At 40.1% G+C, this 24,067-nt stretch overlaps 1 protein-coding gene across 2 annotated transcripts in view; it reads right to left on the reverse strand.

Moving 5' to 3' along the window:
- The window catches only part of POLQ (DNA polymerase theta), a 53,746-nt gene that overhangs the window by 16,048 nt on the left and 13,631 nt on the right, over positions 1-24,067 (reverse strand). For both annotated transcript variants that reach the window (XR_012578948.1, XM_026792812.2), the window contains exons 7-20: positions 22,327-22,471; positions 22,079-22,225; positions 20,118-20,330; positions 16,197-16,339; positions 14,748-14,952; positions 14,052-14,194; positions 11,494-11,687; positions 11,049-11,173; positions 9,305-9,548; positions 5,472-8,527; positions 4,361-4,504; positions 3,560-3,756; positions 1,885-2,125; positions 586-779 (exon numbers count right to left, since the gene is read on the reverse strand). Coding sequence is in view for 1 of the 2 variants with exons in the window: in XM_026792812.2 (XP_026648613.2) it covers positions 586-779; positions 1,885-2,125; positions 3,560-3,756; positions 4,361-4,504; positions 5,472-8,527; positions 9,305-9,548; positions 11,049-11,173; positions 11,494-11,687; positions 14,052-14,194; positions 14,748-14,952; positions 16,197-16,339; positions 20,118-20,330; positions 22,079-22,225; positions 22,327-22,471 (5,391 nt within the window). In the remaining variant the exon portion in view is untranslated. The remainder of the gene's footprint in view (positions 1-585; positions 780-1,884; positions 2,126-3,559; positions 3,757-4,360; positions 4,505-5,471; positions 8,528-9,304; positions 9,549-11,048; positions 11,174-11,493; positions 11,688-14,051; positions 14,195-14,747; positions 14,953-16,196; positions 16,340-20,117; positions 20,331-22,078; positions 22,226-22,326; positions 22,472-24,067) is intronic.

Genomic DNA, 24,067 nt, shown 5'->3' on the forward strand with positions numbered 1-24,067 from the left:
GGTTCTTAAAAGCAGACAGCAGTTGGTTCAAAACTTTTAAAGCAGTTTTTCCTCCTCCTTCATGCCTGTACAGGGGCAAGGGTAGCAACGCAACTTTTTCAGTACAATTCTTCTTAGACTCAAGACTACATGACACCAAATCACATCTCGTGTGTGGGACACTGGCATTGCAAAACAGCTTCTCCAGTCCCGTACCACTCATCCAGAGCACTCTAAAAGCCATTTAACTGGCAGACCTTCTCATGCACCCTGAGAAGGTCTATATACACGGTCCTATACAAACCACATCCTTATTTTCACTTGGTTTTTATTTCCATCATACATATTTCCACTTCTACCTTCTTTATCTCTGGTAAAGCTGGCAGAAATCAGAATGATCAGTAACAAGCAGGAGACACCCAGCCTCTTGCAGGCAGCACACTCATAATGAGTGTAAGGATAAATGAACTCTCAGCAGAGCTGGGTTTGCACCTTGGATTTTCTTCACGCTGTTTTCCCATGAAGAATTTTTTTTTCTTGTTTTAGCCAAAGGCTCTTGATGATAACTTCTGGGGAAGTTCCCCTCCCACCCCAACCCTCATGTACCTCTGCAATGTCATCAGGGCTGGTCAAGGAGAAGCTGTGCCCTGCCAGCTGATATGCCTTGGTCTCAATCTGGCTCAGTTTAGCCTGCATGACCTGTTTCTGGGTTTCGTAGGCTGTTGTGCTGAAACCAATGCCATTCAGCTCCAGCAGAGCCAAGCAATAGTGGGTGGGCATCTCCACTTTAGAAAATACATCTGTAGTAAGTACAAACCAAAGAAAATCTTTTATAAAACAGATCAACTGCAGATAAACACATTAATTTAAAAAATAATAAAAGAATCCTCAGTTTTGAAAATACTGAAATGTTCTGACACACTGAAATCTTTTACTGTAGATTTCATTTAAATACTTTTGTTTCTAGAATAAGAAATACTTCATAATGCGCAGTGTTCCAGAACATCCTATCACAAAGGTATTAAAGAAAGCAGCTTCTGTCAATTTTTTTCCTAAAAAATACATCTCTCCATATATCAACATTTTATAAACTGCAGACATTTAAGCCTTACTTAACGTAAGGCTTTCTAACTTGATACACATTAATTCCACCACCCACATCTTTTTAAAATGTTCTAAGATTCAACTGTAACAATCATAAATTATGTGGTAAACTTGCAATAAAATGCTTCAGCAGGATGGGACCATAACCCTCAATTCTGGATACAGTTTAGGGGAAACCATTATAATGACCACCAGCAGTATATTTTGGGGGGTTTTTGATGGCTTGTTTTAAAACAGCACAAGCACTCAGCAATTATCAGTGCAAACACACAGGATCATTCACTATGGAATCACAAGAGTTTCGAGGACACAATGCATACATGACAAATCATGCTATATGGGCAGGCCAAAGAGCAAGAAATCTCCTTCAGAAAACATTTGAGGATTTTAGGAATTACTTCTGACAAGAAAACCCAAAAAACTTTTGAAAATGCACATGAGAAATCACAGACAGACCCACAAGTTCCTCAGAATGGCCAAGGCACTCACCTGGGAGGTACAAATCTGCTTGATTTAGAGACTTAGCATAGACTCTGCTACAGCCTTAACCACTGGAACTGGTGGAGATTGAGGATATAAGAATTATATTTTAATTTTTCTTTCAGAATATATATACTTCCAAGGGAATTTCCCTCTTTTCTTTTAACAAATTAAAGCATTTAACAAATGAAGCATTTTGACAGAACACATTTAAATAAGATCTTCCAAAGCACCTCTCTTCTGCACGGATCATTCACCCTGTTGGCAGCACAGCTGTATTTACCCTCCATCTTTGCCCCCAAGTGGAGGATGTCTCCTTACCTGTCAGATTTTCCTTGTGGAGCTCCTTGTGGAGCTGGTCCATGACATTGAAGACAAGCACAGCCTCTATGGCTGCTCTGTACCGCCCAGACTGGCCAGTGCTGGCACTCAGCCCCAGGCTCTGCACCCCTTGGCCCGTGCCCACTCCTTCCAGGAGGGGCAGCTCACTGGGGAGAAAGTTTGTCACCATGCTGTGAAGGGTGTGCTCCTTGGAGCCAGAATCCAGCAGCCAACATGCAACCTTAAAAAGGGAGACCTCCATGAGACTTTTTTTTTACCTTTTAGTGATAATAAAATGCAAATATTTAGCCAGGAGTTAATTCAAGGTTATAGTGGATGTTTTCTTTCTTCATTTGGCAGGTAAACTGCAATAATTTGTTGGGTCATTTCAGTAAAATCCTTCAGGAGGGCCTAAGTCACTGAAGAGCTTAATTCTTGAGTGAGAATGAAAAGTTATTTCTTTCTAAAAGAAAAGTTATTTCTGTACTTTTGAAAACTATATCCTGTGTCAAATAAACACATCTTGAAATGTCTTTTCACTTATTAACGCTTAAAGGGAATAAATATGAAAATCAGGATCAAAACATGTTTAATCTGAAAAATTACTTTCTGGAGATCAGAACTTGCTATTGATCTAGAATATTAGCCAAGCTGAGCTCTCCTATCTTTTGCAGAACAGGACTAATGCCAAGAATTCTGCATGGGATATTTTACTCCTCGTAGAGCTTAAACCCCTGTCTTCAAAGCAAATTAATTTATATGTACATTTCAATTTCTTGTGTCAAAACAGGATGAAGCACAGATTTCTACATTGCCTCTGCCATGCAAGCAGAAGTAAAAAATTATATGTATATACATGGGGTTGGGGAGGTATGCATATATTCATTGTGTCACTAAAATGAACCAACATGAGTATGACTACATGGAACAGTGAAGGGAAAGATGCTTTTACTGCTCTTCAATTTCATCCTAAAACTATGTCTTGGTATGAAAAAATCTATGTTTGTCCTTGTGTTGAACACCTTAGCTACTTTCCTGCAGAGCTGAGTACTGCAATGAAGCTGTTCAGCCCATATGCAAAGCCAGCTTTAAAAAATAACAGCATTTTCTGTGCACCCAGAGCTTTTTGTAACATGAGCAACAAGGTGCTTTTACCTCAAGCCAATGTTTCATGTGAGTTACAACTGGTACCCAAACCTTTTGAAATTCCATGTAAACTTTGTTTTGTTTTGAGAAAACAGGAGTAGCAAAGTGGTCTGTATTCTTAGTGGGTAAATCTTTTGCTTATAGAGTCCTCTGCTCTCAGAAGGAATAACCTGACCAGAAGCACCTGTGACATTACAGTCCCAGGCTTCTTACTGCAAAAACAGAAGTTAAGTCTTGTCCACTGGGACTGGGGAAAGATTTATCTTCATTTCCCCTGCCAAGTAAGGCATGAAATAATAATGTTCTAACCTCTGAAACTCTTTTTTTCTCTTGCAGGCACCAAGAACAACCATAGCAAAGTAAATGTCCTCAAAATATTCTTCTAGATTGCCCACTGAAAGAAAATTTCACTAAACTTCCTGACAGATTCATACTGAATTAACAGAAGTACCAGAAGGCACTCCTGTCTTTCCACTGTTGTTTTTAAACTAGTAGTTTCATCCAAGAGAAATTTCTTAATCCTGCAAACCTTTGGGTCCTCAAAACTTCCTTCCAAGGAGATGCCACAAGCCATCAGCAGAGTTTTGTAGTGCTGGATGAAGTCATACATGATAAGTGAGCGCTCATTCTTGGTCTTCTTCTGCAGGTACAGCTGCAGATGGTTCAGTCTCTCTGTCACAGGTAGGCTTGGATCCAAAGGTGGGGGTGCCAAACTCAGACTGATTTCTAAGGCAGGAAATACAAGCAAAAATCATCTTTTATCCCACTACATGATAAAAACAGCAAGAGAAACATTTTGAACGCAACCACCTAGAGCACAAAAGCTTCAGTTGAAGTGAACAAACAATACATCTGTAGCACTATTACATGTTTTATCAAACCAGACTAGGCTCCCAAAAGCAATATGCTGTGTCTGTACTAACAAACAAAGGATAGCCACGAATCAAACCCTAGTCACAAGGTCACTTAGCACAGATTGGGCTTTCTTCATCATATGAGTGCTAGATATGTTCTGGAGAGCACAAATTGGAAGAGATCTAAAGGAAAAAGCAAGTTAGATAAAGAGAACTTGGGAGTGAGCAAATGTTTTAGCCACATGCATGCTCACACTCCAGTATCTGAGCCAATTAGCTGCCCTTATTACACAGTGCTATAGATGTATCCACAGCAACCTGTCCAAGGGTGTTTAACGCCCAAGACTGCTCAATTACTCCACCACACAAGTGAGCTGGGGTCGGGACAATCAGCACTTCCAAGAACCCTCTCTGCTGAAGGAACTTTCTTCAGATGCAGTGTCAAATAACCCAGCAGAGCCAGTCTGCTCACTTACCACTCTGGTCTTGGATCTGCTGCAAAGAGATATAGTAGGCATCTTTGCCACCCCAACACACTGCCAGTCCAACTACCAAGATGTCTTCGCATCCTTGGACAGGAAATCCTTCATCTTTAACTTGTGTCTGCTGAGGAGAACTCACTAAAGAAATAATTTGAAGTTACTATTATAAAATGGCATCCATAAATACAGAGGATTTGGGATCCTGAAAATGCAAATATGTACAGTTGAGCCTAAGGTTGAATATTATCATGTCTTAGTAAAGCAAAGGAGCAGCATGTTAGTAGAGGATGGAGAGTTAGTGTCAAGCATTTCCTTGATAGGCCTCTGTGATAGTAATGAAGTGTTAGGAGCTAGCTGGTATGTGAGAGCATCTGAATATTCTTCTGTGACTGCCTCTGAACCAAGGTTACATATTTTCAAATATTTTCAAAATGTAAACTTGGTTCAATATAAGCACGTGCGAAATTCAGATCAGTCTCTGGGTTGTTGCAATTTTGCTTCTTTTTTTCCCCCACAGAAGTACTCATATGCTGCAGTTTGCTGCTGCTTTTAAAACATATTCTTCCTTTAAAATGACAAGACTAAGCAGTTAGATTCTTTGCTGTCACATCACCATAACAACAACAGCAACATTTCTTAACTATCAAAATAGATTTTTGACAGGCAAATATGAAATGCTTTTTAGAGTGGAAGGAAGGAACACACTTCTATCTCAACTCTTGAAGAGGTTGCTAGAAAATGCCAGAATTTGGAAAGGATGCTTTATGGGTGGCTTAATCTGAACAGGAGGAAAACCTTATTTACTTTGAGGGTGACAGAACACTGGAGATTGCCCAGAGAGGTTGTGGAATCTCCTTCCCTAGAGATATTCAAAAGCTGCCTGCACATGATCCTGTGCACCCTGCTCTACGTGATCCAGCTATAGCAGGGGGGTTGGATTGGATAATCTCCCGAGGACCCTTCCAACGCCAAACACTCCAAACACTGATTCTGTTATATCAGCGATTCTCCTCCTTTTTTGCATATCCTTTCCTTCTCTAGGCTTCTTTAAGCTGAAGATATCACATGCTGTTCACAAAATAATGCACTGGAACAGGAAACTGACCTTTTTTGAATTTGCCACCAATCGTTGATTTGGGAGACAAAAAGCACTTTGTTCTTTCACATGCCACTGAGATGGAGAATCTGCTTTTCTCCTTCCATTCTGCAACAAAAGTCTGGAAAAGTGCTCTGTCGCTTGCTACATCAATAATAGTGAAACTTTCAGCACTTAAGGGAACAAATGGAAAAACATCCTGAGATAGCTGCAGTGAAAAGCCTTGGTCTACAATGGAATTATCTTTCATCTCATCTGCCTCAGCTGGGTCTAGACACTCAAGATTGTCCTGGAATGTTTTTACCTGCTGCTGTGCATTGCCCTCACTATTCTGCTGTAGCTGAATTGTCCGCCCTTCCTTCTTGCAGGTGACTTGTCCCTTTCTTGCAGATGGGAGAGAAACAGAACATTGTGGAAAAAGCTCTTTGGGAGGTGTTGGAGGAATAAACCCATTATTACTGTCTGCTGCAGGACAGGATGTTCTGTTGCTTCCCTCAAGCTGAAGTGGTATGCCATGTGTTTTCTGAAGATCCAAGTTTTCCATTTTGTTTTCTTTAACCTTGAAAGAGCTTTTTAAATCCTGGCAAGTGGGCAAAGGCTTTTGCTCAGAACAGTCAGATTCAAAACCTGGATCTGGCTCTTGACTAACAATAGGAGCAACTAACTCTCCTTTCAAACTGGAACTTGCTGAAGCTGTTTCAATGCCTGAGAGGCTAGGCCATTTGTCCAACACATCCTGCAATCCTGGGCTTAGTTCAAACGAGCATTCAGTCCACACCACAGGATGGGGGTTCTTCTCAAAAGCTTGGTGGCTTCTCTGGAGCTTTTCACCTTGATCTCCTACCAAATCCTTTGGTCTGGGGACACTGTTACAAATGGCCGAGTTTCTTAATCCTGACTGACCTTGAAATATAGAAGGAATGTCTTTCAGAAAAGACGGAGAATTTCCATGGTCTAAAACTTCTGCTATTACATCTGAGGAAGCTAGAGACACATTGTTACACTGTGCAGGATTCTCATGTTCTCTCTGATTGTCACCGACATCAAATTTATTCTCAACAGGCCCTGGATTCTGCAAAACACCATCTGGAGGAAGCAAAGCCACAGGGTCCTTTCCATCAGCTTCCATGATGTGAACAGCTGAAAGGTCACTGACATTACTGAAGCTCTCATCAAACAGCAAGTTATCGCTGATATTTAGGCTTGTTTCAGGGACAGGATGGCATTCCACTTGTACAATGTGTTCCCTACCAAAATGGGAGCATGCTTTATTCAGGTCTTTAGACACACTCTCCCCCTCCACTGAATTTTGGGTCTGGTAATCTTGTAGAAAACTGTGTAGCTGTGAGTCAGTCATTGAGAAATCGCTCTCTTTAAGGCAAGGTGCAGGTTCTATTTTCTTCACTACAGGCTGTAAATTAAGGCCTCCAGATTCCAAAACTTTATTACTACAGTGCTGAGTTGTGTTTTTTGTAATGTCATTTGTTGTGATAAGATTTGGGAAGCTCAGTGTCCTAACTGTTGCAGCCAGGCTTTTACCAGTATCATTCTCAGTCCATAAACTGCTTCGTTTTTCTGATATTTCCTGCTGTGGTATTGCTGCCAGCTCTGAACCTTGTATCCCCTGCTGTCCTGTGATTCCAGCTGCTCCCTCCTGTTTTATTATCATCTCAGTTTGAGTATCCAACTGGATGCTGTCTTCAAAGTCTCTGGAGTCAGAAAACAGATGAGAGGCTGGATCATTCTGAACACCATCTGCATTGCAAACACCTCTGGATTTTACTAAAGACCCTTTCAGAAAATCTTTAGGATGACTGTTGCCATTCTGCATAGTTCCAGCTTGCAACAATATTCCATTGGGCCTTTCATTCCCATTTTTGCCAGCATTCTGAATGTGAATATTGCAGGTTTTCTCTTCACCAGGACAAAGATTCTTATCAATCCTCGCCTCAGCACAGCTCCCATCTGTTTGAGTTTTATTCCTTTTATTCTGCTTAACATCAGTTTTGTCAGTTCTCTGTGTCCTAGCACTACCAGGCATCCCTCTACTTCCTACAATACTGTGTGTCTCCACACTGGTGTGTGGAGCACCCTTCAGCATACCAGGTGCCTGAAAACCTGCTCTCCCCTTAGGCATGCCTTCAGTAGTGGTGCTAGGCTCTGTAAATAATCCTTCCATTTTATCTTTCTTCCCAATATTAACACTCCCCATCTGTACAGAACTTGAGACTTTATGAGTTACAGAATCTGCTTCCATAAATTCCTTATTATTTTGGTTTGAAACAGAATTATCTGTAGAGATGGTGGTGTGGGAAACAGGCAGCTTTTGTATATCTATGCTAAGCTTATTTGAATCTTCAAGAAGTGACCTCTGCAGTTTTGAAGAGGTATTTTTGTTCCTAGTCCGATTTAAATGTGTATCTGTGCTTTTAATCAATCTAGAAGCTGAAGAATCTTGTCTCAATGTTGGCGTTTTTCCGTGTTCAGTAAGGTGCTCTGGGACTGCTGTTCTGGAATTCATCTTGGTTTTGACCAGAGAAATATCTTCTATGTTTTCATTTCCTCTGCACACATTTGGCCGTTTTCTAGCACTGTACACAAGATCACCCTTGCCTTCCCCTGCTCGAGCCTGTTTCCTGCCCAGGACTTCACTCTCAAATACAGAGCTTTCTGTGCTACTGCTCAGGCGCCTTTTACATCCCTTTTTAATATTTGATAACTTTCCACTCTGAGAAGCAAGGCCATTACAGTGTTGAACTCTGCAGCCTTTTTTGTTTAACACCCTTGAAGACTCAGCAGACTCCTCTCCATCTGATCTATGCAGTCTGTCTTCCAGTTCTGACTCACTGCTGATCACAGAGGATGTATCAGTCTCAAGAAAAGACTCTGGGTTCCACTGCACCCCCAGCAGTGCCAAATCCTGACGCAGAAGTCTCCTGGCTTCCTCCACAATGACAGAGGCTGCTTCTCTTTCAGTGAAGCCCTTCATTCCAGCCATCCAGATGCTGCGCACGGCCCGGCGCTCCTCTGCTGCCTCTTCATCCTCATCCACAGCCCTGCGAACACTGTGGGGAAGGGAACAGGCACATGTAAACATCCATGTAGAATGCAACAAACACAAGGAGCTGGAACTCTTCTGCTCCCATGTCAACTCTCTTCACAGCTTCCTTTACAGAAGCACTCTATCTAAAATATAATGCACTTGATGGGAAATAATTGGAAATAACTATTTCTAAATATGAATAGATATTGATGAAAGATATTGCTGGCTGCATACCCCAAAAGCATTTCCAGATTTCTGTGTTCTAACATACCCCAGACAAGTCCCAATTCCCTGCCAGGGCAGGTCTCAATGAATCACCCTCTATATACTGTTTTCCAAATTAAGAAAACTTCAAAAGCATGAACCAGACAAGTATCATGGCACAGTCCAACAAGTACTTGATCAAGGAAACTTGTTACTGCACTAACATATAAATCACAAGAAAATCCCAAAAGATAATCAGTAATAAATCGTTGAACATATGGTGAAGTTGCCTTTTAGAGGCAGCAAAAACTCCCCAGAAAGCACTGACAATTTACCCAGGACTAAACAGTGCATTGAAAAGAAGAATAAGAAGAAAATTTCAGTGACAAAAACTTATTCTGTAAATACAAGGTTCTTCTATTAATTTCAGAAAAATCATGGAATGACTGATCACTTGGAGAGACCTACAAGTTATTTCTAACTTAATATTTGACACAAAGTTCCAAAGGGTTGCCACATTTTACTGCAGGTTTCATCTTGTAACCCTTCACCTTACAAAGTCCTTTACTTGACTTCAGACTTAGTGATTTCTCACCTTTTAAATGGTACTGAGCTCTGCAGAGCAGCTGCCACCTCATCAGGACTGGCTTTAGCGAGGTCGGCCACGGTGACAAAGCCAGCGCTGTAAAGTGCCCGGGCACGCTGGGCATTGAGCAGAGACACCCGCACCAGGTCACACAGCTCCCTCTGCACCCCAAAAGTGAGCCTGCTCTGGAACTGAGACAGCAACATCTCCATGTTGTGCCAGCCCAGTCGATTGCAGAAAACTGTTATCATTCCTGGAACACAAAAGCTACATTAATGTCTGAACTCCAGCTCCAGTTCTGCTAAGCTGGATTCACACCCCACCTCCCAATCTGATTCAGCACTCACTTTACATTTCACACCTTCCATTATTTACAAAAACTAACTCGTGTTTATCACAACTAAGAGTAGGAGCTAGTCTTGCAGAACACAATCTGCAATTAAGTAGTTAATCAGTGAGGCAGAAATTCTGAATGACACTGTTTTTTTCAAAGATGCTAATATTTGAAGCACATGCATATCCTGAAACAGGAGTCCTATGAAAGAACCATACTGGGAAAAAAAAGGCAAAGGAAAAAGTAGTGATGCAAGTCATTAAGGGAAGCCATAGATCTTTGAAGAAACCCAGCAGTGACATCCATAAAAGCAGACCTTGGTCTGCAGGATTTCAGTTACTGAGAGCATCATAGGAGGTAGCAAATCCCATGATTCAGGTTACAACTGCAGTCCCCAGTGCATGGGAGAAGGAAAAGAGCACAGAAAAGACAGTTTCTTATTCCCAGATTGCATCTACAGACAATGAAAACCACAGAAAGACATGGCATTCCTCACTAAATTTACAGTGATTATAGAATACAACTTTTATCATATCTCAACTCTATGTCATATCAATGGTTCATTTTACTTCCCAGATTACTCCTGTGAAAACTATTAACACTGGAAATACAGAATTATGAAACTGCTACAAAGTTATTTATACTAAAAAGTTAAAAAAAAAGAAGTTATTTATACTACCAGAATTAAATTAAACTACTCTGCATCAGTTGGCGTGACCTTTTCATTTTGGGGCTTTGACTCATGCTGCAGCCCACACAGAGGGTTTCGCAAGTCGAGCTAAAACTGTCTTAAAAACTGAAAACCCACTTATGGAGTAAGGAAGGTTTAGGCAACAGAAAAAAAATATCTTGGTCACTGGTGGGCTGTTACTTCCACACCCACACAGCCTTCTTAGGGAAGTTAAAGGTAGCAGCTCTTTGACCTCCTGTGATCTGCTGATAAACGACCCAGAAGCCACTCACTCTGTTCTGACAACTGTAACCTTATACCTCCTGGCCAATTAATTTTGCATTCAGAAGAAAGCCATGTCCCATCTTGGAGGTTCCAAACTTTACTCAATGCTGAAAGGTATTCTTTCCTCATAGAGCAAATCTTTAGAAGGGACTTGCACTAATTTCCATACTTAGTATTGAACCAGCTACATTCCTGCACAGCACACAGCTGATTTCCACAGAGCTCAGCATGCTGCACACTGCTTGATTCCCCTCAGCTGGCCCCTTTCCCACTGCACACTGTGGTTCCACAGCAGGGAAAACACAGGTTAAGCTATAAATCCATAAGTGGTTTCATAAGGCTGTTTGCTGTCAGTACCACACTGTGGCTATCTTTGCCCCAAATCTGGAAGGACAAAAAAAAAAACAGACTAGCCTAAGACTAGCCTAAATAGCAGACTGGGCTATTTTGCTCAGACAACTTGCCTGCATAAGTGGCAGCAGATTGCTGCAAGGATTGAAGCTGACCACGACTACAGCCATATTTCTTGGTCATATCTTGTAAAGGAACCTCGCTGATTAAATCCAGAAGGGCAAGGCTGGTGAAAAACCTGTTGACAAAGTAAAAGAAGAAATAAAATTGTCATCTGGGGCACAATACTGTACATGCCAAAATGTGCTGTGATACATAGGACAGAACAGTACTACAGTACAGCACACAAAAGAAACAGAGAGGACGGCTTCCAAACACATCAGCACAAACATCTTGTGCCACCAGTGTTCTCAGACCACAGCAGACCAGGTCCAGGTTCTCTGACCTATCAGCTCACTCAGAAAAAGAGCAAGTTCCTGAAAACAGACACAGAGCCTGTGCATTACAAATGTTATAGCCCCTGATCTCTGCACTTTCACACCCACATTCTGTGGCTACCTTTTGTGGATGGCCATTTGTCTGTGCTGTTTCTCTGTTTTAGCAGTGATTTTGCCATTAACAGAGCGAGCTAGAAAGCCTTCTTCAATCCCCACCAGCTCAGCCACACGTTTCATTGAGGCAGGCAGCTTCTCCCATAGGCAGAAGAACTGGTACCAATCAATGGTGGTCCACTCCTCATACACTGGGGTGACCTAAAGAAAATAACACAATGCAAAAACTGTTTTAGAGAAATAAACAGAACTAAACAGAGTTTTGGGTAAACAAAACTACAGCCTAGGGAATGTGGTTAGAGCATCCTACGCACGACGTAAAGGCACTGAGTCACAGGCGTGGACCGTGAAGAAAGTAAAAGCTCTTCTAATCCAGTTTCTGTAATACTTGTACTGATGAGATCTGACTCATATGGGTACTCCAATGATTAAACAATTTAAAATCTTTGTCAGATTATTCTTTAAATCCAAGCCACTAAACTATTTTTAAGCTGAGTCTTCAATGTCCTTTAAGAAAACAAAATTTTATTCTTTTTTCAACATAATTTACAGACATTTATCAAATTTTTTAAACCACGAGTAATCACACTAACCACTCCCACAGCATCTGATAAAGCAGGAAGGACACAGAACTTGCCAGAACTTGCTGAAGCTTTCATTTATCTGGGGTACAAAAAAATCTCCACTTTTGTTAACACTAACAAAAAGCCCTCCAGAACTTTTTTTTAATGGTTTTAAGACATAAAACCAATTCTGTTAATGTTTAGTCAGCACAGAGTCAGTTCCTCTATGAGGAGACAAAATGTCTTCATACCTTTATCAATATAAAGCAAGATTAATTATTTTGAAAGAACTAAGAGTTGCTTGGCACAAATGTTAAATGGCACAGAATACTAGATGCCTATGTGGTTGTAAATCATCCATGCTTCTTCATCTGCTGAGAAGAACAAAAGTTATTAAGATGGGGGTTTATCTTTTGTTGTTTATTGGAATTCTGTTGTGATTTGTTTTTTGTCTTTAAAGAAAACTATTTTCCTGTCTAGCAAATACTTATTTGTTTTAATCAACTTTCCTAAAATACAAGGGCTTGGAATTCAGTCTCATATTTGTACATGTAAAAGATGCAAGCGCAAAAGAATTTAAAAGTATTTTAGCAGATAAACTCCCTGCAGCTCATAAGGTACACATGAAGAACAATACTTAAAAAACTAAAAAAGCAATAAAATGAAATAAACCTTTGGCCTTGAAAATTAACAGACTTGCAAGAAAGTGTTTTAGAGTAGCTTAAGAGAAGAGAATCTCAAGAACATTTTGTTCAACAGTGTGTGATTTAAAATAACCTTAGACAAGCTGCTGCAATTAAAAAGTACAGCATAAAAACATTATGCCATTGCTGCCTCTACCCCAGAGCAGGAACAAATTTCACCCTTTTTTTCTGCTTTGGACATGCAAACAGGGAAAAAATTCACTGGTGCATAACACAAAGGAGTTCATTTTATCTGGCAGAAATAGAACAAAATATAATGTGGTCCTCTAAAACAGAGATATGAGTACATATGGGACAGCAGTAGATGCAAAAAAAAAAATCTGTTTTAGCCCTTAAGTGGGTTATTGAATTCACCAAGCAGAGACAGGTACCCTCAGATTCCTGCCTGCCCCTGCCTCCCAGCCCAACAAGCTTTGTAACTGCAAGCACATTCCTCTTGAAGTGAACTTTCTTACCAGACAAGACTCCCAAGCTCTGCCTTTGATTTATCATCCAGGTAAAGAGAATAAACCTTACTCTTAAAGAAGGCTAAAGCTGACTGACAGATTTCAGCTGATGATTGCATGATGGGCCTCTGGCAGCCACAAATCCCAAGTAGCTCAGTGCAAATCCATCTGGTTTCTTCAATAATCTTCACAAGTTCATGGCTTCCTCTCCCAGAGTCTTAAATAGCAGTGCTTAGCTTTTCGGGTCTATGTGTTCATAAATCTTGACCCACTCTGGGACACTTTTCCCTTACAAGACTTATCACACTCATTCCTTTAGCTCTGGCAGCATCACCAGGCAAGTAAACTAAATCAGGGATGAATTTCAATGTAACTGAATCAAAGAAAGGCCCACCCATAGAATGGAAGTGGTCTGGCTCTCTGAGGCTTTTTGGAAGCAAAACGGATACTAAAAGCCCAACATTTTTCTGTGCCTCCAAAAGTAATATGAAATTAAGCCTGCTGATTCCAAACATACATAAAAAAAACCCAATTTGTTTCATGAATTTCAAGTGCCTCAGAAAATCTACAATTATTTTATGCTCAAAAGTTATTAAGTTCTGAAATCTTAGGAAGTCAAGGGTGACAAGAAGGGGTTAAATGGCACCCAGCACCTGTCTGCACAACAGACACTATGGTAACACACTCATTCTGAAGAACTTTCCATTTAGAAACTTTTTTCCATGAAGGATAAACTAAGCAAAGCACAGAAAAACCCAAACCTGTGTTCATGGAGCTGCCAAGAACTTTGCACTGTGCTGTCTCCCCTTAGTTTTGGTAGTGGAAAATACAAGAGACAGAATAGGAACCTACCAGATAGACAATATGCAGATCATTCTCCAGAACAAAGCTCTTCATAGCTCGCTGCAGGTCAGCAAAGATTTCCATGGCTTCAATTGGTGAAAGAGAAGAGGAAAGAGTAGCTGAACCAAGATGTGTTGGGTGATAAACCTTTGCTGTTAAAAAAAAAAATATATATATGTTACATAGAGAAACATTTAGGTGCAAGTTTATAATCATTTTCAGGTTGTGCTGCATTTTAGAGATTTTTAACTTTTCACAGCTTGCTTTTTCAATAAGAAATGGTGCATGTCTCCATTCTGAAGACAGAAAAATGGAAACAATAACAGGTTTAGCCTTGCCTATGTCTAAACTAGCCTTTTTCTCTTTAGAAAGACAAAAATCACAGTCTGCAGCTAATATGCACTAATCCTGTGGTAAAAGTTTGCTTTCTTTAAATATTTTGGGAATTTTTAGACTAAGATGCATCAGTCTTAGAGGTGATGTGCAAGTGATATGCAGGTGATGTGATATGCCTTCCAAGAACATGTACATGCAAAATATTATAATAGAGGTGTAAAGATACCTTCCATAAAGATAGAAAATTCTTGATACATAAGTCTTTAAAATACAATAAAAATGCAGAGAAGTCCTTACTGTAATTTACACTGAACATCTACTCAGTTAGCAAATCAAAACTGCAGTCACTGGGAGGAACACCAGCTTTACCTTTCACATCATTGCCAGAGTCCACAACCTGAATGAATTCATTTTCCAGCAGCCATGCCACACAAGCCTCAATAGGTCCAGCCTGTGCTTTGTCTTGCTCTTTCCCATTTTCCCACTCTCTTTCCTTCAAGCTGGATGCAAGCAGAGTGCAAGAGGCGTAGGTCTGCACATCCTCTGGAGTGGTGGCTACTCCCCCCACGATGATCTGTTGAAGAAAAATACCTGTTCATATTGCCAGAGATGCAGCAGGACAGAACATCAGATCAGAGAATCAAAGAGTGATTCATCATCTCAGTTTTAAAGAACCATTTTCCTCGAGACGGGAATATGAGGCAAAGCAACAGGTAACTTTTAAAGATGTTCTTGGCAAGAAGTCATCTTGGGCAGAAGTAAAAGTAAAGGACTAAGCTATGGAAAAGAATGATTAACAAAATCTTATTTTGAAAGTGAACGTAGACATAGCAGCAATTCAGATTTCAGACTAGCCTGAGGCATTTTTCTTAGCCAACACTGTGAAATATTAAAGTATGTTAGAATACAAACTGCAATTTTGTGAATACAAAAAGCCAACCATGAAAGTGAAGTTCTTGTAAGGCTATTCAGCATACTGAAGGTTTCTCTTAATAAATATGAATGCTATACACCACCACTGTTTTCCTGATTGAGAGTGATTTTGTTCACCTTGGATTTTGGTTTTGCCTTAAAGGAACCCCCATCTTTTAGATAGCTCTTATGCAGAAAAATACATTTAGAAATTCCATTGGTCTGCTAAAATTCAATATCTATGGAAGTACAACTCAGTTCTAAGCCTCACAAAAGCTTTCAAAAGACAGTAAAAGCATAGCAAACAGATTCTATTTAAAGAATCTTGTATCTAATCCAAGTTCAAACCCAAAAGCAGCTTTGGAAAAGGACATAAGCTCCCCTACGTGAAATGAAACCCTTTTAGTCCTTTTTACTCCTATAGGAACCCTACAGAGGAGGGAGCAAATTGGGTACCATCCCTGTTTGCTCACCCAAAATGTATTCCCAAAATTTCAACCATTCCTGTGCAGAAGAGGTAGGTAAATTGAGGGGGTAAATAAGACACCCTATAAGGTTCCACAAATGTCATTATGGCCCAATTCAGTCTACAAAGCCTCTAGGATCAGTAATTTACAAACATCCTCCAGTTAACAGTGTCAGGTCACACATGAAGTTTAAGAATCACACTTAGCTCTGCCTGCTGCTTGAGTACATCTAGACACAATAGCAAAGCTTCTTTGAGTGTCCCAATCTGCAGCAAGCAGAGAAACATCCTAGACAAAATGCTGAATACTGAAGCAAACTGGCAGAGCCAAATAAATGACTGGCTTGACAAAGGAGGAAACACATGAAAAAGAAGTGCACAGAAAACATTTGGTGGTGTCAAGGGTCCAAGCACAATTCTAACCTCTGAGTGTCCCATACCTCAAGTATTGCTCTTTTCATGCTAGAAGCAACACCTTCCCCTTCTCTTCTAAGCAAACAGCTGCAAACAGGCTTGAGAGATCCCTGAAGCAGAGCAGCACCTTTTGATCTCTCTGAGGGCTTGCAGACTAAAATGCTCTCACCTATTGGAGAAGAAAAACAAAACAAATACAAAACCAATTACTTTAGTACGGCATCTTAGCACTATAACAGCTGCACGCAGCTCACCAAGGACATATTATTGGAATGGAAAACTGTAAGTATTTTCAAAAAAGTTAAGTAACAAAAGAAGAGAAAAAATGTGCACAGTGCATATGAATTGCTATGTAAGAACAGCTAGTACATCAGAACTAAGGCAGAGCCAGCTTCAAAGTTACATTAGGCTAGTCTAGGTCTTGCCAAGTTATCCACAGCATCTCTGTTCATCTGCTTTGCTGCTGAATCACTCTTGCTTCTTGTTCTGCACTTGACTGGAACTATAATATACAGTGGCATTAATTTGACTTTTTCATTACATTAATAAACTGAAAAAATTTTCAAAAGTAATAAGAAAACATAAAAGCTGCACAGTATTTTGACAGTTTGTATCAAGTCAACCAGCTTTCATTCCAGAAATAACTAATTCAGAAATCTAAAATTACCAATCTAAGTAACTATGCATCCTCTAAACTTTCATATATGCTTTTATAAACACTTAAGTATCCTGCATGGTTTCCTCTGAAAGTACATCTCAATATATCCTACCTTAAAATTCTGTGTCATTGTTCAGTTAATCTCCAACTACTGAAACTCTGTGGGAGACAAAAACCATCCCAGAGCCACGAAAGAAAAATGAAAATAATGGGTAAATTCCTTTAATGAGATCATAATACTGAGGCAAGGGGGTTAGAAACTAAAAGGTGATTGATTAAGGACAGCTGTTTAATCACGTGTATTGTTTAACTTTTGCTGTGCTTGCAAAGACAAAATGAGAAAATGCAAGGATATTTTGATAAGGAACTGCTTCCCAAAGCAGGAGGGAAAGAGCACCAGACTTGCAAGGCTGTTGAGATAAGCAAGGCTCCTCGGACCCCCAGAAAAGCCTAGACCAGCCTTGTGGGTTGAACTGCCACCAAGAGAGCGGGGAGCACGCACAAGGAGTCAAGGTGACAAGTCCACCCTGAGGAAGACATTAGAAAGCTTGTTTGCTTCCTCCCATGCAACCACCAGATGACCACCAGAGCACTGCACTTATTATTAACCATAATGCCAAGCAGGGCTGGGCAGGGCTAGGAAATGAATATGCACGGTGAACTGCAAAACCTGATGCACATGGAACCTCTCAGGGAATAAAGAGAGGGTGAAGTTCTTCAGAAAGCACGTGCATCTTTGAAGGAGTTATCCCTGCTGAATAAATACAAATACACACCTACTTCACAACTTTTACAGGTTGTGGAGTTTTTCCATGTATCAGTACAGCTTAACCACAGAAAACACAGTGGTCACATAAAGGATATTTTTTTCACAAAGCTATTAGGGAGAAACTGGATCACTGAAGACCTTAGGTAGTTGCAAGCTTTGTCAACTGGTACAGGATAAATGAATTATGGGTCGGGCACATTTGCCTTTGACTAAGAGAAGAACACTAGTTTTGGATTAGCTGTACATTAAATATCATGGCAGATTTATGATAACTTGTTAAGATTTAAAGGCACGTAGTCTGGACACAAGGTAATTTTGGCAGTGAGTATCTGAGTATGACCCTAGGAATGTTAACTTACGATAAAACTGTAGCTGTGGAAATGCTATAGTAATTAGCAAATCCAGAGGTAATGAAAACACAGCTGCACTTAAATTTAATGAACAGAATAAATAAATGCAGTGTAGGCAAGTAACGAAATACAGCTTAAACATAATTACATAAATTAACTACAGAATGAAATGATGTTCAGAGGATGTGTCTTTGATTTTTTTAACCCTTCCAGGTGAAAATGTTGATATCAGTTGATCATGTACTTTTGACAGAACTGGAGAGTAGGTAAGATAAACTGCCTGTAAAGCATTATTTGCTGAAAGAAAAGCTTATTTTTATTTTAGCAATAAAGAACATCTATTCATTTTGTATTTGGGTTCTGATGTGACCTAAAATTTCCTCTGACAACTTCCCTTTGACTCTTTCAGAGTGATGTACCTAAAAGAAAATGTAACAGAAGATGAGTATCCACTTAGCTCTACAGTATCTGACAGTTTTACAAGACTTGGTGGATATTCTTTCCCAAGATGCCACTGATAATTCAAAGCTACTAACTGCAATCTAGTAAACAATAAATTTTTAAAAAAGGAACTGAACTGTTCCAATATCCATTATTGAACATTTCAAGTACTAGGGGAAGTCCAGGTTAGCATCAGACTAGACAAACTCTGGATATCCAGGCATAAAACTCCATTAAAACCTACAAAGACCTTAATAAATTCTAGATTTTGTTCAGCTTTACCTATTTCTCTTGGTAAAACCATAGTTTTGATGAATACTAAAAGAAACACATTTCACTCTCCAAAATTATTTTTTTAAGTTTCTATCAAATCAATAAATTTAGAAACCAAAATGTAAGACAATCCAAAACTGTAATGCTGGGAGAGGAGGAGGAATTCAACCCAACAGCATTTATCTTTTGTCTGTCAGCTAAATTTCATATCCACATAAGGCACTTTTTCCAGCTGAAGTTGCTGTCCTCCAGTCTCCCTACTCCGTGACAGAGTAGCAGCTGGCAACACAGCTTTATGTTCTCATCCAAAAGACTCTGTGGAGTGGAAAAAAATGGTACATTCATGAAGCTCATCAGCATAAAATCAACTGCTTACACATCAAAACTGTCACATCAGAACTGTCAAAAAGGGTACTAATTATTGTAACTTGAAGGAGAAAAAGAAGAAACTTCAAGGAATAATGTAATTTTACACCTGCCTGCTACAGTCAAATGAGAAAGTCTGGAAAATTTCAAAATCCAGCCTGCAGCTGCCCTTTCCTTGAACGCACAGGGAGAGCTCGCAGAGATATAGGTCGCAAAATGCTCTGTTGCTATGCTACTCAGGCAAAAATAGAAAGCTAAATGTAAGAACAGTCTGCTTACATAGGGCTCCAGCAAGCACCAATCAAACAATCAGGAGGGCGAATCCCACTTCCCGCATCTGTTGAACAACTTCTTTTCTACTGTGTTTATACCTGCATAATGTGGCTTTTTGCAATCATCCACAAAGATAAATTTTCATTGCAAACTAAAATAACAGGCAGGATTTTTTTGTTGAACATCAATCAGTGCCACTGTATGCAAGAAGGTGCCATATTACCTGTGAACTACTGACCATATTTCCTTGTCTGTCTCATTACTACTTTCAAGATCCATAACATTGATGGTTAAGTTTAATAAATCTAAATCATAATTTCAGACAACACAAGTTTGTCAAATTAGGGTTGCACATTTGACTTTGTAGACACGCATTTCTTACATTTTAGGGCCATGCAATGAGAGCTTACTGCAAATTTTCTCACTAAAACTCTAAACACTTTAGTCAACTGACCATGGATCACAGAATTAAGGCAAATGAACAACACAGCATTAGAAGCTAACAAGAATTCAAACAGGCTATTCAAAGAATTCAAACAAGAATTCAAACAGGCTATTCAAAAATAGCCTGTTCCTGAAGTAACTGACATATAAATACCAAAGTCAGTCTCAGGCAGTAAAAACAATCCCCTGGGAATTACAACTTTTACTCCATTAATACCAAACAAATTAATACCAAACAAACTCAACTTGATTAACCTAATCATACAGCACACAGAAGGAATTCATCATGATGAGTCCCTAATTGCGAAGCACCGCCCTGGATTTAATCAGGTTAACACCGCTCCGACAGAATGCCAATAAAGGCTCTGCTCACCCTCTGTGTCCACCCCTTTCCTGCCAGCCCTTCCAGCCATCTGCTTGTAGGTGAGGATGTCCAGCAGCCTGCCCCCGAAGGTGGGCGTGCGGATGATGACGCGGCGCGCGGGCAGGTTCACTCCCGACGACAGCGTGGAGGTGGCGGCCAGCACCCGGACCAGGCCCTGCCGGAACGCTCCCTCAATGATGTCCCGCTCCTCAAAAGTCAGCCCTGCGGAGAAAGGGCTTTTAGTGACCCTTGTGATGGTGAGGCTGCATGTTAGAGCTGAAAATACTGCTGTCCAGCAAGGGAAGAGCAGACTTAATGAATGTTCACCAGGCAGCGTTAGGAACCAGACTTGCAGCACTACTTTAGTTAACTTCTGACTGGTAAGTGAAGCGAAATTTCAGCATTACGTTTTTATTATTCAACTGACAGTGATATACTAGCTTTTCTAAGGTGGCAAGATAAACTACTTACTCCTTAGTAGTACTTATTTACTACTTACTATATTTACAAGCACTGCAAGTAAATCTATAAAGAAATAAAATTTAAAAATGAGAAAACAGTAGGGAAATTGGATTTACTCATCTGCCATCCTGACCCTGGATTCTGTCTTTATTCTTTCCATTACACGTCTAGTATGTATCTTTCTACATTGCCTTCAGGGCTTCAGGTCAATTTTATACGAAATACAGATTCTACAAGCATTTGGAACTATTCCTCCTACATAATCAATGCCATAGCTACTGTTTTCTCTCCCAATCTTTTCTCTCAGTGAATCAACAGGTGACATGCTGTATTACCTACCTAAGTAAGAAATAAAAAATTCAAGCCGAAGTGTTCACAACACATGCTCCTTTCATTTTTATGTTTATTGTTATACTGCCTCTATTCACTCATTTATTTCAATATTAAGCTGAGGAAAACTGCTCTGAAATACTCTGGCAGCTTTAGGAACAACTAGAAAATCCTGGAGCTGCAAATCAGTTAAGTTTTCAGCCATTTCACAAAGAAAGGACCAGGCAAGTTGTATTCCAGAAGTTGCTGTTATCCAACTGTCCTGGTTTATGGCAAATTTGGGAGAAAACCTCCAAAAGGCAGCCCCTCCAGAAAGCAAACCCACACAGCCCCTCTCCCCAACTGGTTTGGGAAGGACTCCTCAGAGAAAAGTGGGAAGAACCTGTTTGTTTAACAGGCACAGCACCCCCAGCACACAAAATGAACAATACCAGATGACGAAACTCTTTCACCGCTCTGAAAAAGATGACAAATTCAGAAAGTCTCTCCTGTTATCAGTCCCTCCGGCACTGGGAATGGCTGCTGCAGGCCACAAAGTGAAAATTCTCAATGTTTCCCAGGTCCCAATCCAGAGTAGGCTCGAGTAGTTCCAAGAAAAGGGAAAGAAAGACAGTCCAGGGAAAAATTCAGACTGCCTAGCTAAACTAACTAACAAGCAAAAGCAAAAGCAAAAGCAAGAGCAAGAGCAAGAGCAAAAGCAAAAGCAAAAGCAAAGCAGGAGCAAGAGCAAAAGCAAGAGTGAAAAGCCAAAGCAAAAAGTGAAAGCAAGAGCAAAAAGTGAAAGCTGCACTATGGACTTCCCTGTCTGCATCCTGTCAGCTGTGGGGAAGAGAGAAGGCTGAAAACAAAACAAACTTCGCTTTTCAGAGCCAGTCTTGAAGGCACAGAACATAACATCCAGCATAAATAGAACAGAGGACTGGGGATACAAGCATCATAACATCACCCTAAGACACCAACACAACACAGAGAAGATGCAGCAAAACAATTTGTGAATTAAAATTTTCAGCCACAAAAAAAATATCAAATTTGCTTGTAATTGTGGGATTCTTAAAGATTATGTAATCATAAGCTACAAAAGGCTTAAAAAAGCAACTGGTAAACTGCTGATACCTGCAAGAAAAAGAACCCATATGGCTTAACCACTACTAATTCAAGACCAAGATATTCAGGAATACCTGCATGATGAAATGCCACTCCCCATGGCAAAGTACGCTGGAGCACAGAGTCCAGGCCTGAAATCGAACGCTTTAATTGATCCAGGACCTCATCAATCCCTTCTCTGTCCACAACAACTGGGGCAAGGCCTGAGTTTTTTGCAGAACCTTGAGAAAGAAAGTATTTTTATAGTTCCTACTAAAATTAATTTTCATTAAAGGCACTGTGAACACATACTGTAGTCTTCTATTAAGTACTTTTCTCTTACTCTCAGTTTGTTGCAAACCGTAGAACTCCTTGGCAATGATGTCTGCCAGCTTCTCACACCAGTTCTTGGATGGACAGAAGAGCAGGACTGAATGGCCACCACAAACAGTCTCATAACACAGGCTCACAATATGGTCTTCATCTCCCTGAATTGAGATAAAATATTTTCAGTGCACTCTCAGATTGAATGAGTTCTGTAAATGCTGTCCTTCTGTATCCCAGTAGGAACCTTCTACTTCCAGTAAGAAAGAGAAGCAATCAGAACATGAAGGACTGTTATCTCAGTTTCTGCCTTGCTTTATGAAGTCCAAGCACTAGTATGACCACGTTGTTGAGGGCAGTTCTAGACCTACCCATGAATACATGTAATATTTTACATCTTGCTTTCAGAAATCTTTTTCTGAATGAAGGCCACACTGCGCAGAAATAAATCACTGCAACCTCCACATCATGGCTAACAGCAGTGGGGAAGAGCCCCAGAGGAAACCCCCTCTACTTAAACTAGGGAACATTTGTTAACTTGGATGTCTGAACTAAAAGCATGGCATGCAGCAGTCTAAGCATCCCCAGTGAGAGGCACTCAGCAAGCCCTGCTGACCAAAGACTGCAGGTGTTCAGAGCACACTGGAAGCCTTTTAGGGATACTTCTAGAGATGTTCATGCAAAAACCTGCTGTTTACAGCTTGCTTCTTTGGTTTTAAGATCTTAAGAGAGTCCCTGCAATTGATCTGTTATGCTTGGCTATGCCAGATTCTCTTGTAGCAAGCAGGCCAAAGGAGGAAGAGAAAAATGTAGGCGTACAGCAAGAAATAAAAAGCACTAAAATGCAAATGAAAACAGGGGAGCAATGGCAGGAACTTTTCCACAAGGAATCAGCCAGATTCAGCTGAAGTGGTGAAGTTATCAAGTTCCCTTTTATTGGTTCAGTCTGAGGCACAGAAGTCAGAAGGTCCAGTGATAGATTTCAAGCCCAAGATCCCCCACTCTTATTTTATAAGTCAACTCCTTTAAACCATTGAGTCATAAGCCTAGTTTAATTCTTTCTCTTACTTAATTTAGTAACTATCCAAAGCAACTGCCTCAAAAATATCCAAATGCAACATCACCTTTTCAATATGACCACATAAAAACTAACTTCCAAATGCTCTAGTGAAAAACATTTCCTTTTGTTTCCAGGATAATTATTCTTTGCTGTACCACCATGCTACTGACAAGAGAATGTCAGTGCAAGAATGGAGTGCAAAACTTTCCAAAATATTGCTGCCATTCAGCCCGTACTGCCCAACTACTACACTAGTATTATACAGAGCAGTTAAACCAACTGGAGAGAGAATTTACCCTTCAAAGACTCCACAGGAAAGGACCTACAAGTAGAGAGCTCAAATTTCCCACTTGTATCCATCTGGTTCTTTGAAATCATCATAGTATCTTACCGCTAACTTTCCATATCCTTTTCAAGTGCGCAAAAGGACTGACTACTGAAAACAAATTCAGAAGAATTGGAATGGGCATCTGCCTTCTAATCAGTGTCAAAATTAGATCATTTAGCAGTTTAACACAAGCAGGTTCAATACCAGATTTTAATACAAATATTTTCTCCCAATTATGAGTGCAAATTCCTTGGCCTAAGCAAGAATTATTTACCTGCATTTATGAAAGGGAAGTAGATTTCCAGACATAAGATAGAGTGGTTGGTAAAGGGAGAATCAAACTCTTTATATCTGTCATGTACTCAGAAACAA

The sequence above is a fragment of the Zonotrichia albicollis genome, chromosome 2 (assembly GCF_047830755.1).
Source record: "Zonotrichia albicollis isolate bZonAlb1 chromosome 2, bZonAlb1.hap1, whole genome shotgun sequence".
In the NCBI taxonomy this organism is placed as follows: Eukaryota; Metazoa; Chordata; class Aves; order Passeriformes; family Passerellidae; genus Zonotrichia; species Zonotrichia albicollis.